The 15,783-nt window shown below is 41.6% G+C and overlaps 2 protein-coding genes across 12 annotated transcripts in view; one reads left to right on the top strand and one right to left on the bottom strand.

The window, feature by feature from the left end:
* Positions 1-1,521: 1,521 nt before the first annotated feature.
* On the bottom strand, positions 1,522-11,265 carry pign (phosphatidylinositol glycan anchor biosynthesis, class N). 3 transcript variants are annotated; one of them, XR_014598772.1, is made up of 30 exons: positions 11,008-11,265; positions 10,576-10,827; positions 10,223-10,344; positions 9,995-10,093; positions 9,678-9,784; positions 9,218-9,342; positions 8,964-9,094; positions 8,737-8,856; positions 8,499-8,539; positions 8,315-8,374; positions 8,037-8,129; positions 7,831-7,886; positions 7,625-7,703; positions 7,207-7,389; positions 6,975-7,114; positions 6,519-6,618; positions 6,272-6,364; positions 5,893-5,984; positions 5,534-5,633; positions 5,347-5,455; positions 4,828-4,930; positions 4,602-4,704; positions 4,232-4,318; positions 3,939-3,994; positions 3,556-3,631; positions 3,312-3,385; positions 2,911-2,953; positions 2,759-2,811; positions 2,407-2,581; positions 1,522-2,308 (listed from the first exon to the last, which is right to left on the bottom strand). XR_014598772.1 is itself a non-coding variant. In XM_084033428.1 (30 exons), exons 2-29 carry the CDS (start codon positions 10,800-10,802, stop codon positions 2,461-2,463), a joined length of 2,793 nt encoding a protein of 930 aa, XP_083889554.1. In that variant the 5' UTR covers positions 10,803-10,827; positions 11,008-11,265; the 3' UTR covers positions 1,522-2,308; positions 2,413-2,460. The 3 variants fall into 3 exon arrangements, 2 of the variants coding, with proteins under 2 accessions (XP_083889554.1, XP_083889553.1); XM_084033428.1 differs by having other exon boundaries at positions 2,413-2,581; XM_084033427.1 differs by having other exon boundaries at positions 1,522-2,581.
* A 426-nt stretch (positions 11,266-11,691) lies between these two features.
* relch (RAB11 binding and LisH domain, coiled-coil and HEAT repeat containing) overlaps positions 11,692-15,783 on the top strand; it is a 29,312-nt gene continuing 25,220 nt past the window's right edge. For all 9 annotated transcript variants that reach the window (XR_014598796.1, XM_084033558.1, XM_084033560.1 and 6 more), the window contains exon 1: positions 11,692-12,222. Coding sequence is in view for 8 of the 9 variants with exons in the window: in XM_084033558.1 (XP_083889684.1) it covers positions 11,772-12,222 (451 nt within the window). In the remaining variant the exon portion in view is untranslated. The remainder of the gene's footprint in view (positions 12,223-15,783) is intronic.

Below are 15,783 nucleotides of genomic sequence, written 5' to 3'. Positions count from 1 at the left end.
TGAAGCAGTATCTGCACCAGAAATAAAATAAATGTAGTTTCGTACATTTAAATCTAAATGACCAGACCTTCCTCGTTTCAGGTTGAAATCAGTTTCGCTTATCTCTTTTATAACCAGGTTAATTTACCATTTAACAACCATTAAACTCTAATTATGTGAGCTGTTTGTGTCTCAATTACTTTGTACTCTGTGGAATCATACATATATCATAACAAATACAAGTAATATTATAGAATGTCGAAGAAAGTCAGAAAAAGGCGTTGTATAGTCTGTTCTGAAAACTGAAATCTGAAGTCATGTTATATGTATAAAAAAGTCATAGTATAGTATTTCTAAAATAATAACAGAAAAAGGTCAAAGCGTAGTATGTTGAAAAAAAATCATAAGGAAGAGAAAAAAAAGCCCAAAATATTACGTATCATGAAAAAATGAATTGCATAATATGTAATCAAACTTGAATTTGAATGATATACAGTGCCGTTGTAGTATGTCATAAAAATGTAATGAACAATGTCATAGTATAGTTTGTCCTGAAATATCAAAGTATAGATTGCAATAGAAATGTCATATTTGTATGTTGTTCGTATGTCAGTGTGGTATGGCTCAAAAAGTCACAAAACTGTAGCCGTACATGCCATAAAAATGTCATAACAAAGTCATAATATAGTATTTCATAGTTTAATTAAATAACATGTCATAAAAACATCCTTCAATACGCATATAGTATGCCATAAAAATATCAGTGTAGTATATCAGAAAAGATAGTATCGTTTCCAAAAATCAAACATCTCGGATGCCAATCAAATCTTATCAAATACTGCTCTCCAAATATTCCATCAAGATCACTGACACTGGAGCGTTAAACCAGGCGCCCAATAGTGGAGCGGACGAGACTGTAAAGGCCGACTGATCGGCGTGACGACATTTTGGAGGCTCATTTGGCTATTTTTACATAGATCATAACGTTAAGCTTGTGGATACACTCTTATTTTAAGCATACAAAAACAAATAAAAAAAACTCACTGTCTTTGTGACGAGGGAACTGGAAGTAGATCAATTCTTACTCATATCTGGTTGTCATAGTCATTGCTGTACCCCCTAGTGAGTCCACCTATTGACTCATTAAAAAGAGAAGAAGAGAGAGGATGTGGTAAAGCTTGCTGGGATGTCGACAAATGTGCAAATATGTTATTAACATCTCACAAAGCACTAAGTAAAGAGGCTTATACTGCAACTCCAGCTAGTGCTCAGCTGCAGTGATAACTTTGCAGGCAATGGAGCAGATATTTATGAACTATTTATCATCTACCTATATTATCAAAACGCCCTTGATCGCATTTCCTCCAGCAGGGGGAAGTAGAGGAAAACCCCTTGCAATAACCCTGACTATTAAAGGTGACACCATTTTTTCAAGGTATGAGTAATAGTTGGGAAATGCACATGACTTTATTTATTTGTATCTGTAGTAATGTCCTATGAGTTGATCTGGAAAACAATGTCAAACATCGGATGAAGAGGGGGTTGTTTGTTCCTTTTTATTAAAACAGATACTAAACATAGTTTTTATACGCCACATCTCAACATTCATATCTACAGTACAGGAATTTACAAATGCAACTACAGTTCCAGTGCTGGCCACTGGGTACTAAAAAGTCTACAGCGGACTAAAGGAGTGCACCTGGACTGTAGTTATTTAAGAACATTACGAGAATGTTTGACTCTTTACTTTCCCACCTAGACTTTCTTAGCCCAGTTACCCTGATGTGCAAACAAAGGGCACGACAACCAAGTCGGCACCTAGTTTAATTCTGTTAATGGTTGCAGTAAGTAACAACACACAAGCCCCTTTACGGACCTCAGCTAGATTGGTAAAAACATACAGTAGTCACAAAAAATATAAATAACTCCCTTTCACTTCCGAACAAGAATACGTTTTAGGCAGCTTCACAGGAAATACTGTTACATCCTTAGAGTTAACTTAAAAGTTATAATGTTACCTTTCTTTGGTGGATCATAAATCCGTACCCTTGGCAAAGGTATAATTAACAGTCAAACAGTCAAGTCGCCTCATTCATTTCATCAATTATTAATGTAAAAACAATGATGTTGGAACAGTAACTCAGTGCACAAACACTACCCTGCAAAAGTCTTTGACCACTCTGTAAAACCTGAAAGTAATTCTCTAATTCGTGTCATTTTCAGGGAGGAGGTTTTAAAGCATCTTAACCATTAAGAATATTCAAAACTCCAATCAATTTAGTTGAATTGTGTGAGACTTTTGCACAGTACTAATCATTCATTTTCACTGCTATTTACACACACACACACACACACACACACACACACACACACACACACACACACACACACACACACACACACACACACACACACACACACACACACACACACACACACACACACACACACACACACACACACACACACACACACGTTCATTTAAAGGAAGTGCATCTTGGGTCTCCACAGGTTGAGCCTTTGTGAGGTGAGAATGTGCGTGACCACGCTGAGCAACATCAGGAAGATGGTCATCGACATCACTATCACATAATGGCTGATGCTGAAAGAGACAGAGAAATAGGTTCCACATGTTTATGTGTATGTATCACGGATGCAATGAGAGGCTGAACGGCAGCCTCTCATTGCCTGAAGAGGCAGGAAGGAGTGTGTATATGAGTCTTGTTATTAATTAGTCATTAATTAAGACTTAGAACCATAGTTTTCCCAGTTAACTGACCTTGTGCCAATGTCTAACCAGCTGCCGTAGTCCTGCACCAGGAAGAAGAAGTGCTGGGGAGAGGAAGAGGAAGTTAGAACTTGGTTGTGTGAGGTTTACTGTCCTGTATTCTGTATTTACAGGAAAAAGAAAACACTTTCAAACCGCCTTACCAGAGCCATCAAGTCTGAGATGACCAGAACAATGAGGAACAAGCTGGAAAAGAAGGGTAAGAGACAGAGGAAAGTGTTACAGTCAAGATCCATCACATCAAAAACACACACAACACATTTCAATGTTTTTCATGTACAGCATGGACAGTGGATTGACACCCTCTTTTCACACACCCAACCACATAGTAGTTATGAGTTGACTCATGGTCTGAGAACTATGTATGACACCTATTTAATCTGCAAAGGAAATCGCTGCATCAATCAATTTATAAGAGCTTAAAGTGTGACGATTAGATAAACTGTCCCACAACCATCGGAGATCAATAATAAAGGTTTCGGCCTGATCTGATCATGGTAGATGAGTCGAGTATCTTATTTTGAAGGCTGCAGCGAGGAGTTACCTTCTCGATGAGAGCTGTGTTGCGACTTGGATTGTCTCGAAAGTACACATTACTATTATGAATGGAATGATAACCTGCGAGAACAAAAAGGACAAGAAATTGACGGTTTAATGAAGAAGTCCGGAGAGATATAATTCATTGAAAGTGAGGTTAAAACACATTTAACAATGTTTCCCACACAGATGTATCAACAGAATATGATGTATGTGATTCTAAAAATAGGAGAGTGTTTAAAATATGGTACCTTCCACATCATCAGCCCTCCCATGATAAAGGGGTTGAAGACGGTGAGGAAACAATACACAGATGCTGGGTCAAAACTAGACAAAAGGAGTAAGAGGCAAAGGAAGTGACTACAGATTAATAATAGAATCATTCATTTATGCAGTAACCACAAACCTGTCTCAGGGAAACAGCTCCATAGATGTATTTATAGTAAAGAGTGACATAATGTATGTGGCACATAATGCACAGGATGGGTCTGCTGTTTTTCACACTTCACTTATTTCCTTCCTGTATTCAAATATTCAAGCACACAATCATGCACATGCCACACACACACCACACATACACACACACTACTGGCAGAGATATATATACACTATATATATATAAATACATAAATACCTGTTGATGGAAGCTATGTTCCCCGTGCCGAAGAAAGCTGTGATTATAAAAAATACCTGAAAAAAACGTATAGTCAAGGATGCACACGTGCATAAGGTTAAAATGATACGTTCGATATTTGTAATTCCAGACTTCAAACATCAAACTATTCCCTCTGAGCTTATTAAAACGATAATGTAAGTGGATACAGTTTTCCTTGCCGACGCTATTCAGACAGAAAAGCTATTTCCAAATACTCGCATGCCACTTTTTTTTGTGCTTATGTTAATGTTGCAAATTTTTAACGTGGATACAAAAAAATACGATCTTCTGATGTCGTCCAACTTCAGTTGTCGGATCTTGGCGATGTCGATGTTTGCGGAGAAATCTATCGTGGAGAGCTGAAAGAAAACACGCACACAAAAGCATGCCCATACACATGTGCATACACCCATTCAAAGCCATTCATAGACACATCCGAACACATGATAACGATCAGTCAGTACAGAGACCTGATGTACATTATGTAGAGCTGTATGCACTTCACAGATTACGCTGTGTTATCATGAGGAGGGGTTTCGGTACGATAAACAGACACATTTATTGAAATTTGTATCCTATTTTGTCATAGTTTATGCTTCTCTACAAAATCCATGGTTGTAAACATACACTTAATGCTTTTACCTCTTGTCTGCCAGAGACGCCCTGAGCGAGCATAGCTTCCTGTTCGATGTTGATCCACACAAACATCAGCCAAGATAACACGGGTGGGAACAAAGCCTCTGACCTGGAGGGAAACACGCATCAGAAAATGGATCATTTTGTAGCTTTTGCTGTGAAGATTAAAAACTCTACACGAGAAGTTATTCGGTGCAGCGGCGGGAAGTGTGTGTGTAATTCCTCGTCTTACCCGGTGCTGAGCAGCAGGTATGTGGCCGTGAGAGAGAGGAATATGCTGAGGAGTCGCTGGAAAAGACGAGTTGAGCTCAACAACGGGACCAGCATAGAGGATGCTAAGAAAAGACAAGAGACAGGTGAGGTGTAGTGAGGTGCTTGTGAGGCGTAAAGTACAGGGTGTGGCTTGCTTTTTACCCTTTTTTTTACAGCTCACTCACTCTTCTCTAATGTGCACTTTTACTTTTTTAATGTAATATTTGTGTTTTTATTTTTTATTTTATATAGTTCTGTTGTTATTATTATTATTATTGTTGTTATTATTATGTGTTATATGTTGGTCTGTCATGTTGTGTGTTCTTTTTTGTAAGCTGCTACTGGATACTTGAATGTATCTATCTATCTATCTATCTATCTATCTATCTATCTATCCATCTATCCATCTATCCATCTATCCATCTATCCATCTATCCATCTATCCATCCATCCATCCATCCATCCATCCATCCATCCATCCATCCATCCATCCACCTACCTAATGTGGTCCAGCTGATGATCTGATTAAAAAGTGGCAGGCCCTGTTTCTGCTGCAGGCTGGAGTGAGTGATGGACGGCACGTAAGCACACAGCGCCACATGGAGCATCTGTAGAGTATGACAGGCGTTGATTCATTTTTTTTGCAAAATGCAATGACACACACACACGTCGTGTTTCGTAGTTACCTGGGCGATAAACTGCTGTTTGTCACTCAGATGCAGTGGTGTGCGTGATGACCAGAGGTAACAGGCTGAAGTGAAGAGAGTGAGAACACCTGCACAAGTACTGAGCAAACAAATGCAATGTGATTATTACAGACATGTTTGCGACAAAGGGCTTAATTTTGCACATGTACGTAAATTGGCAGTTAACCTTTTCTGTCAACACTTTTCCTCTGTGGTGATGTTTAAAATGTCTTAAGTAAAGCGATAAAACATATTTCCACGCAAATGACGCAAGGTTAATCTTGCTTCTGGGTTTTGCCACAGCGGAAGACTGTGGTAAACTTTCTGAGATATGTAGGTAAAAAAGAGGAAGCACTCACACCAGATGTAAGTTAGCCTCTCTGCCCACAACAGGCATCAGGGGGAAAGCAGCCAGACACAGACAGCCCAGACACCAGCTCAGTGAACGGAACTACACAGGGACAATGAACTGATATAGTAAAATACTGTATGTATCTCACAGTTTAACAAACTAGGTATTTTATCTGACAGTAGGTTGATGATAACGAATTGCAAAATACAAGTTGGGTTTTCTCGATAAAACACTGATTTATCTGTTCGGTAGCTAAAAATCATGCTAAAAAAGGAAATGTACCATGCATGACTTCACAACACATGATTTTCCGTAACCTTTTCAGGTGTGGAAATATTCAAATACCATGTCCTTGTGTACAGTACGGTGATCTGTAATGTTATTACCTTGGCCTTGCCAAAAAGTCCCGACAGGAAGGGCCAGAGAGAGAGGACAGCCAGGCCCACAGTCAGCACGGCGCGATGGAAGAAACTCACCACCTGGGGGCAGCAAAGGTAGGCAGTCATCCATGTTACAGAATACTGCACAGTGAGAACTTGCAATATGTACTGTATGTGTCAACTCAAGGCGTATAAGTAATGCATTGCAGCAGAAATATGACTAACTGTACATTAGGAGAATAAAGACTCGTACCAGTAGCTCGATCCCAACCGCCACCAGCACAAAGTAGCCAAGACATTTCCACAGAGGCAGAGAGGGAGCCGAGCGGACCAAATCTGTCAGAGTTCCTGACCTGAAATGGATCGGGAACAGAAATATCAATGCAAAGACTGCCCTTTCATCCGTTTACAATGGAGAAACATGAATGTTTGAAACACCACTTCAAAGGGGCTAATTAACACCTCAGTGCAGCTGTGCCAGACATGCACGAACAAGTGTGTACGAGGTTAATGAAAAGCTGCGGTATCCGTTTATAGCTGAGATTCATCCATTGATAACGTGTTTTCCTTTGGTGTTCGCTCCACCACTCTCCAAGCACACCGTGCAGGAACGTTACACATTTGTTTTGATATGGCCGTGATGTATGTGTGCAGATGTGCTACGTGTTTTTATGTATTTCACATATTCTCAAGTGCGTGTGTTACTCACTCTTTTAGGACAGAGTACCATAACGGGACAGGCAGCAGGCAGTAAACATAGTAGGTAACAGGGCTCCTCTGGATGAGCAGGAACACAGTGATCACCACTGCCACGCACACACACAGCCTCGGCAACGTGTGGCTGGGAGTCTGCACAAATACACATCAACGTTTTAATGAAATGAGATAGAAAAACATAATTTTTGATGCAAAGAAACAAGGATATAATGTATGCCCTGGACCTGTTTGAGGAGATCAGGGTTTCTGTTGAGGCTGGCATGAGTCTTCAATATGACGAGGACAACATATGAGGTCCAGCCTACAAATCCCAGCACCACACTGCAACCCAGGAAGAACCTATCGTAGGTGTGGTAGTAGACCAGGCCCTCAAGAGCATGGGTTATCAGAGACTGGCACAGCGAGATCTGACAAGAGACAGACGAGGGGGAATGAAAGGGAGAGCTTTAACAAATGCAAATACGTCAAGTAGAAGATGAATCAGCAAGGGACATAAAGTCACAAAAACAGATGATGGCAGTATTTACTCCAGTTAAGCTGGTTCCTTAGGGTTAGTGCATAGTTCTCTAAAGTACGTTTAGTGAGAAATAGGTGACGTGTTTCAACACCAGCTTAATATATTATCCTTTCCCAAACACTCACAGCGTCTTCATATTTCTCCAGCTGAATCAGTATTCTGGTCTTGTGGATGAATTCGGCTTGTTTAGACTCAGTCAGTTGTCTGGAAACACAGAGTGTGAAATGTAAATGGGGTCTAAAATATGTTGACCAGCAACATAGTTAATGTCTGTATTGTTGTTCACTTATTCACTTATTTTACATGTCATTAACTCACTAATTGTACTTACTGGTATGGGGTGAAGAGGAAAGACAAGGTAGTCTCCTTTTTCTGGGTCATTTTCATCTACAAAAACATATGTAGCTCAGTCACCATAGATGAATATAACCATATGTATTTAGTTCAACAATGACGTGACAAGCTGCTGTTTTACTGGCCTTGGTAACACACTGAGGATCAGCATGTCAGCAATAGCAGAGCTGGATGCTTTCCTACCTTGTACTGCTCCAGTACTTGAATAGCATTAGTGTACATGCTCTCTGCCTTGAAGTGGTCAGTGTTGTTGAGGTAGGGAAGAGGTAAAACGCCCTGAAGAGACAAAAATACGCATAAAGGTGAGGATGAAGGTGGGCGGGCACATGCTTTCGTATAAATAACTGTCACTGAAACTGGAGCGTACTTTTAAAATCAAACAACTTTAAATGAACATACACAAGTATGTACTTTCTAAAATAAAAACCATTAGATTTTCCTTTGTTTATCTCCAAACTTACAACAGAGTTAACAGGAAAGGGCACACCGATGAGAGAAGCCATGAGGGGAGCGATGTCTGCCTGCAGAAAACAATACAAATACATTTAAATCAAATGTTCTGCTCTTATATAACAGCATACATACATATAAACACATAGATGATTATGTGACATCATTAAAAAGTGACATGGCCGTGTGCCTTACCTGATTGACGTCAACTCTACGAACATGCTCCAGTTTCCAATCTGAGAGGAATAGTAGTGATAGAAATAATGTCAATAAAACATATCGTGTAGACAATTAAAGAAAGTGAACATTACTTGTGTTATTTGCAAATAAAATTCCACCCTGTCTGAAAATAAAAATTAGAATCTTAAAGTGGATTTTTTCGAGAACCTGTGTACTAAATTGAAGCTAAAAACAACAGTATAAGTTTCAGCACCTTGTAGGTAGCCATCCTTGTATGGTTGAGGTTCAGTGACTTTTTGGGCATTATGGACTCCAGCACCCCACACCACTAAAGGGGTGAATGTCTCAGAGGGATGGCCTGCACCGTGTGAACCTGGACACACACAAATACACACCAACACATGATATAAGACTCCTGTGAATCCATATGCTGAAGAACAGACATTTGCCGACAGTAAACAGGCTAAAATATAGTCTTACCCCAGTTTGTCATGCCATGATCAGAAGTAAACACATAGGCTGTTCTGCCATCATGACCAAAGAAGTCTTCTGCCATAGACACCAGCTCAGATACACCGGTGTCTACGAGACCAATATTGTCTAAGTACTCCCTAGACAAAACACAAATATTAGATAAAGATAACACTTTAATTGAATCCTACCTTATTCATTTCATTTGACATTATGAGGAGTGCAATCAAAACAACAAGAAATGCTAAAAACATGTCTCTTACTGTGACATTGGTCTGTGAGCATGTCCGTTTGTGTCGAGGCCCAACAGATGCAGGAAGAAGACATTCCCTTCCTCGAGCAGACTGGCCCTCAGACTGGAGTTAGACTTTGCTGACTGAAAGAATGACTAGAGCAGAAAGAAACATAATTACTGTTAGATTTATTTCAGATAGCAAATACAAGTCCTTACAACCCCTACTTCCAAGTAAAGCTTGTTGCAGCTTTACTATAATCCATTATAATGACTCCACGTTGAAAATGAAAATGCGTAAATATAACATAAACATGATATTTAATATAAATAACCTGCCAACCCTGCTGCAGTAAGTGAAAATGAATATGAATGTGGAAAATGTGAGCTTTGCATAAGCAATTATCTAAAATTAATGATGTAATCAGTAATTATTATCGACAGATTCATCACAGCATGCACTGTAATGGTCAGGAATTCCACTACCATACTTTGACTTGAGTGAACACCCAGGTGTCCAGCCTGGAGGCGTCTGTGGAGGCAAAGTCCTCCTCCACTGCTGGGTATGTGTGGGTATACACGTGGTCTCCACTGGCACCTGGAGAAAACACAGCATTACATGAGCTTTATTACAAGGAAGTAATCACAACATTCAAGCAATTAATGGTGAGAAATAAAAGAGCCGGGTTAATCGGCTTCATTTTTTTAATTAAATTGAGTTGTGTTTTTATCTATGACCTTCTGCTTTATATTGATTTGGTTGGAGGCTCACATTGTGTGCATTGCGTGCATGCGTGGGCTTGTGTACCTTTAGCAAACATTGGCAGAATATCAGGGCTGCCCCAGCACCAGGTGTGTCTGGTCTCATTGAACACAGAGTCAAACTCGACGGGATTCTCCTTCCACCCTGATGATACACACACACACACAAAAGGTCAATGCCCTTGCAGTCACAAACCCATACAGACAAACACAAGTATGTGACTGTCAAAAGCTCCAAGTCAATAACCTTTCACGTATCACCATACACACCTACCTTTAGCAACAGCACTGACATCCTCATAGAAGCCGGCGATGAGAGCAACATGACCAGGGCGAGACTCAGTGGGCACGCGTGTGTGTGACACACCCCAGGTACCCCTGTCCTCAATCACACCCCTGATATCGGGGAACACGGGAACACACACACACACACACACACACACACAGTTAATAGTTAAGAACAAAGAAAGCATGAGAAGAAAATAAGAAAGCCAGAATAACAGTCACATGCTCAGACAAAAATACATGCACACTGCTCCCTGTTATGGACTGATTTATATACACACACACACACACACACACACACACAGTACATCGAAATTAACTACTCTTCATCAGCTTCCCAACCTCAAGTACGGGGCCCTGGATGAGCCGTTAGGGAGGAGAGTGAACAGACTGTCGGCCCGGAGACCATCGGCCACCACTAACACCAGTCTGGAGGCTGGGGGTCTCAGGGGCGTGGCCTGGGGCGTCATGCCATGGACCAGGGGGGAGGTGAAGTAGATGTCAAAGATAGAGAGGAAGAAGACCACGTGGACCATCAGTCCAACCAGGAGGAAGGTGATCATCCTCATCTTGAGTGTCAACAACGGGTTGGGTCTGCAGAGGAAGGAAGGGGGGAGGGGGGTCATTAGCCAACGTGCAGAAATAATGACTTGAATAGTTATTTGGGTACATTTTAATGGTAAGTCCCTCCACTGTAGCAGCCATTCATTAAAGCTCGTTTACTACTTGACTTAGAAAAGCACTTACATCTTAAGGCCATGCAAAAAGTATTACCTGTAACGTAGGAAACCTCAGTGTAATCTGCCCCCAAAAGACGAGTGACGCTGTCTCGTTAATGAATGAATATGAATGAAGTTACTACCACCCATTCACCGGATTTAGGTTCCATTTTATCTTCCTAGACGTCGAGAGAACGCGACAGGTTTAAAGCTTTGTTGTGCGAAATCAGATCAACGTAATCTTTAAGTGTGTCCTTTAACAAACGCAACGGTCCCTCTTTCTAAGAAGATTAGTACTAGCGCAAGGAATTCAGCAACCACTTCCTTGTTGTGACTTTGACGTTTACCGGTGACGTGTTTACGCTGAGCTTCTTCCTCTTTGGGCGTGTTACGTAGTAGCTGAATTGTGGGTACTGTAGTCAAAGTATTTATTTTCCAGCGAACTTTCTTTAAAAAAAACATTTTTGTATTAAGAAAATACAGTGTGTTTTGTAATCTAACTATATGTGTTACACTGCAGTTCCACTGGAATTTTTTTTCTTTTTTTTCACATTACTTGTTTCGTTGATAACACATTAGCTAGCACAGGCTACCAGCTGTCAAATGTGCCCTGCCCAGTTTTCCTTTCTGTCTCGCCATTATCCAATCATGTTCTAAACCTCACCAAAGAGGCGGGCTTTTGGTTAAAGTTGACCAATAACAGCGTGGCATTTTTTCCCCTTGTCAAAGCCACCGCTAGCTCGCTATCCAGTCAGGAAGAAGCGGGTCTGATTAGCTTAGCTATCTTAGATTGCTAAAAAAAATCTTTATTGTGCAAAAATGGCGTCGGCGAACCCGTTTAATCTTAGTGATTCCGAGGAAGAGGCTGAACGGCGCCCTAATCAAACAGTTGACACAGAGAGGAGCCCGAGTGATGGAGCGCCTGGGCCACCGCCAGGTAATCCTTTCTCTCCGCCTGCGGACCCCGATCCTCCAACACTGCTGCTGTCTAGCAACCGGACGAGCCCAAGCGGTGAGGCTTCGGTCTCGGTCGCGGCCACCTCCGCTATGGCAGGCAACGCCGAGACACGGATATCGGTCGATGGCATTGCTGCTCAGCTGTTACGGGACCAATACATCCTCACGGCCTTGGAGTTTCACACAGAACTGTTGGAAGCAGGCAGAGAGCTTCCGAGGCTGCGAGATTATTTCTCGAACCCTGGCAACTTCGAGCGACAGAGCGGCACTCCGCCTGCCAAAGACCAGGTACTCGGACCCGGAGGACCGCTGAGTAAGTAACGTTAGCTGCCCTCACTGCTAGTATCGCAGCTAGCTCTGCCTGTAACGCTTTATTTTTACAAAGTTAGCCCATTCGCTAGCTAACGTTAGCTTAAAACACAGGATTTGGAAGCCGATCGATGATGAGATAACGTTTTCCGCTTGGTGCACCTGCCCCCCTGGTCCAGGGCCCGCATAACAAGCGGGTTTCGTGGGTCGGTTGTGCAGGTTGACATGCAGACTACATCATCACTGGAGTCCGATCAGGGTATATCACATTATCTAGTCGATGGGGTGATAGTGTGACAGACCTATAAAGATGCTTTAATGTCATTTAGCCATGGAGGGGAATACCCATTTTGTGTAGGTCAGAGAGATGTCAGAAGTCAGGATCAGCTACAGGAAAGAAAGAGGAGAAGGGAAGGCTTGTATAACTGGCTTTTTCCAATACTGTATTGAGCAATGTAAATAAAGCGATTTTTAATTTAAAGAGAATGCTGCAGTTGGTAGGACTGTATTGTCTCAAGAGCACACAGCAAGGCATTTGACATCTTGAATTTGGTTTGACTCTACATCCACTTGCTTAAGAGCACAGTGCCTCAGTGGTTGTTGCTTTGTAGCCTACCAGTTGTTTTCCACCAGGCCTGGGACATAAATATTACTTTGGCTTATTGGTCAAGGGTGTTTATCTGCAGCATCCTTGTTCACATACAGGACTTCTGTATGGGAATCATTTCCAGCATTATATGGTGATAGAAAAGTATGGGCCCATAAACAAACATGCTATGCAAAGTGTTACTATGGTGACAGCCCAAACGACTACAGCCTGATAATGAGCAGCCAGAGTAAAATCACCATAAACTTAAACGCAGCTTGGGAACTCAGTATTGAAGGGAATGTGAGTGACAAATCCTTTTTTTGTGGTCCCATTTCGCTGAGGTGGGTGGAACAAATCTGGTATTTGGTCTGTTGTGGTCTAAAGTCAGCAAAGAGAGCTATAGACATGTATAAAATACACCTAGAGGATAGCCCTGTATATGTGTATGAACTGTTAGGGGATCCTACGTGATTATAAAATGCCATTGTCTGCCTCTTAATGACTCTCAGGTTTTAAAGGGATGTGTCTTGTCAAAGTATATTTATCTTCATCAGAAAGATTCAGGAGAGAAAGGATAGGAACAATGTCAGTGACCCTAATGGATGTTATACACCCACCTTATCTTTTAAACAAGTCACATGCACAAGCAGGAAGCACTATAGGCTGTTAACCTACATCCCTTGTTTGGTGCCCTGACACACAGCACAGATTAACCTGTTTTTACTCCCACAGTCTTCCTTCCTTTACCTGCCACTGAAATACATATACATTAGTTTGTTTCAAATTGACTAAATCATTATTTTATTTCATTATAATATTTTTTTATTCAGGCATATAAATGCATGCTGGAGAAAGGGACGGGATCTGCAGTAGCAATGTAACCTGTTGTCCCAGGAGACTGTTGTCTTGGTCTTGAGTGTGGGTGTATGCAACCGGTTTGAAGTTAGCTTAAGCAGATGGCAGCCAGTCCGATTCATTGAACCTTTGTCTGAAAGTATGAAACTCCACCCTGTGGAATTAAATACTTGCATAGACTGACTTCTATATTACAGAAACCACAGCAGCAAATACAAACTGCGAGCTGTGTGTGTTAGTTGTAAAGGTCTGGTGGTTGCATTATTATATTAACCCCCAAAAGGCTTGGAGTACGGTAACAAAATACATGTTTTATGAAGGTGTCTTCAAAAAAGCATGACCAGACTTGACAGCACCGCTGTTGTGAAACTGGCTGGCAGTTCATGGAGAAACTGTGACCTCAGTCTTATTGGATTGATGGGAGTGAAGGTTCATGAAATCCCGAAATGAAGCAGCTGATGGAAGATGTAGTGTCAAGGCTGAGGGTTCTGAGTCTTGTGAAAATCTTAAAGTCTCCACACAACCAGAAGCAGTTGATTAGTGTGTGTATGGATATGACTGTGTGCCAAGCAGCATCATATCAGCAGCTGTTGCTCTAGGCCACATGACACACAGCAAGGCATCTCTCTCCACCTCGCTAATTTGCACGAAGGAACCATGAATGATTCTTTACCCAGTCCTCCTCTCATCCGTTGTTTGCTCTTATAGCTTTTGAGGTGGCGTGCAGGTCATTGCAACTCCCATGTACAAAGTTGACAGTAAGCTGCCACATTTAAGAAGTGGATGTGGTTTGTCGCACAAAACGCAACATGGGATACCAGGAAGTGGCTGTATAATCTCAGGACATAAGTGAATTTGTAGTTGCAGGCACCTGCCATCTGCCACTGAAAGTAGGTTAAATAGTAGCCTCACATGAAAAGTTTGAGATTAGGTTGTTTGTAGCCACTATTTATGTCCACTCTCCTGTTACAAATCGGTAAAGTTTGCACAATGGCAATCCAGGTCAAACACACACACACACACACACCACTCGCAGCCTGTTGAAACAATCCTACTATGCGTCTCCCTCGGTAGCGCGGCTTATTAGTTGGCTCAAACTGACATGTACTCTCTCTCTTTCCCAGTGTCTCTCCATCCTTTTATCCGTCTGGGGCAGGGGGCTATTAATGATATTGTTGGATAGTTGGCTTGGCTTTATGTAGTTTTGGACCCGGACATCGACTGGCTGCTTGTTCATAACTCTCTGCCTTTCATTAAAATGTGCGTGCGTGTGTGTCCATGCGCAAATGAGTGCAGGGGATACTCTGACACGCTCACATTTCTATGATTTCCCTCTGCCTCTTTCCTCACTTTCTTGTTTATAATTCATTCCACATTGTTTCCACCTATTGATTTCGAAATAGCTGTCTTCTTTCCAAAACATCCCTTCCATCCCGTCATTCTACCTCAGGACCACCCATCTTCTCCGTCTTGTCTCTGTTTGAATCAGCTCCTTTTAAATGTCGCCCTTTGTTCTTGGACTAAACTTTTGCTCCTTTCCCTGTCACCAATTAATTTGCTTTGTCTTCATACTTGCCCAAACAGAAAATATATCCTTCTATATATCCTCCTATTTGCAATACAAACCATCAGGGACAAAGGGGCTTCCTTAATTCAGCATGCAAATGAAGGTGTGTGTGTGTGTGCGTGTGTGTGTTTCTATGGAGAACCCTTCCAAATGCTCTTACTTCCTGGTAATATATTATGCATGCTTATGTTTGTGAATTGGAAATGTTTGAAATCTAGTTGGTGAATCAGTGTTTAAGTGAGGGCAGACAAAACAAAACAAGTATTTTTTCCCATCTAATTAGGTTCTGTGCCTGTGGCATGTATTGTCTGGACTGTGACAGATCTGACACTTCAGACTCTCACCTCATCCACACAGCCACACACACACACACACACGCACACAAACACACACACACACACACGCACACACACGCACACACACACACACACGCATTCACACACACACACACACACACACACACACACACACACACACACACACACACACACACACTGTCATACTGTCATACTCGCAACCAATTCAGAAACTACCCATCACAGGACTAAGGGTGT

This window comes from Eutrigla gurnardus, assembly GCF_963514095.1.
Source record: "Eutrigla gurnardus genome assembly, chromosome: 18".
NCBI classification, from domain to species: domain Eukaryota; kingdom Metazoa; phylum Chordata; class Actinopteri; order Perciformes; family Triglidae; genus Eutrigla; species Eutrigla gurnardus.
Note: the sequence above shows the minus strand (reverse complement) of the source record. Positions and strands in the feature narration are given on the sequence as shown.

Coding starts and splice junctions, on each gene's coding strand:
- pign (XM_084033427.1), bottom strand. CDS start 10,802: ATGAGGATGATCACCTTCCTCCTGGTTGGACTGATGGTCCACGTGGTC. Junction 8,130..8,314: donor CCTTTCCTGTTAACTCTGTT/GTAAGTTTGGAG, acceptor TTGTCTCTTCAG/GGCGTTTTACCTCTTCCCTA. Junction 5,985..6,271: donor GACTTTTTGGCAAGGCCAAG/GTAATAACATTA, acceptor GTCCCTGTGTAG/TTCCGTTCACTGAGCTGGTG.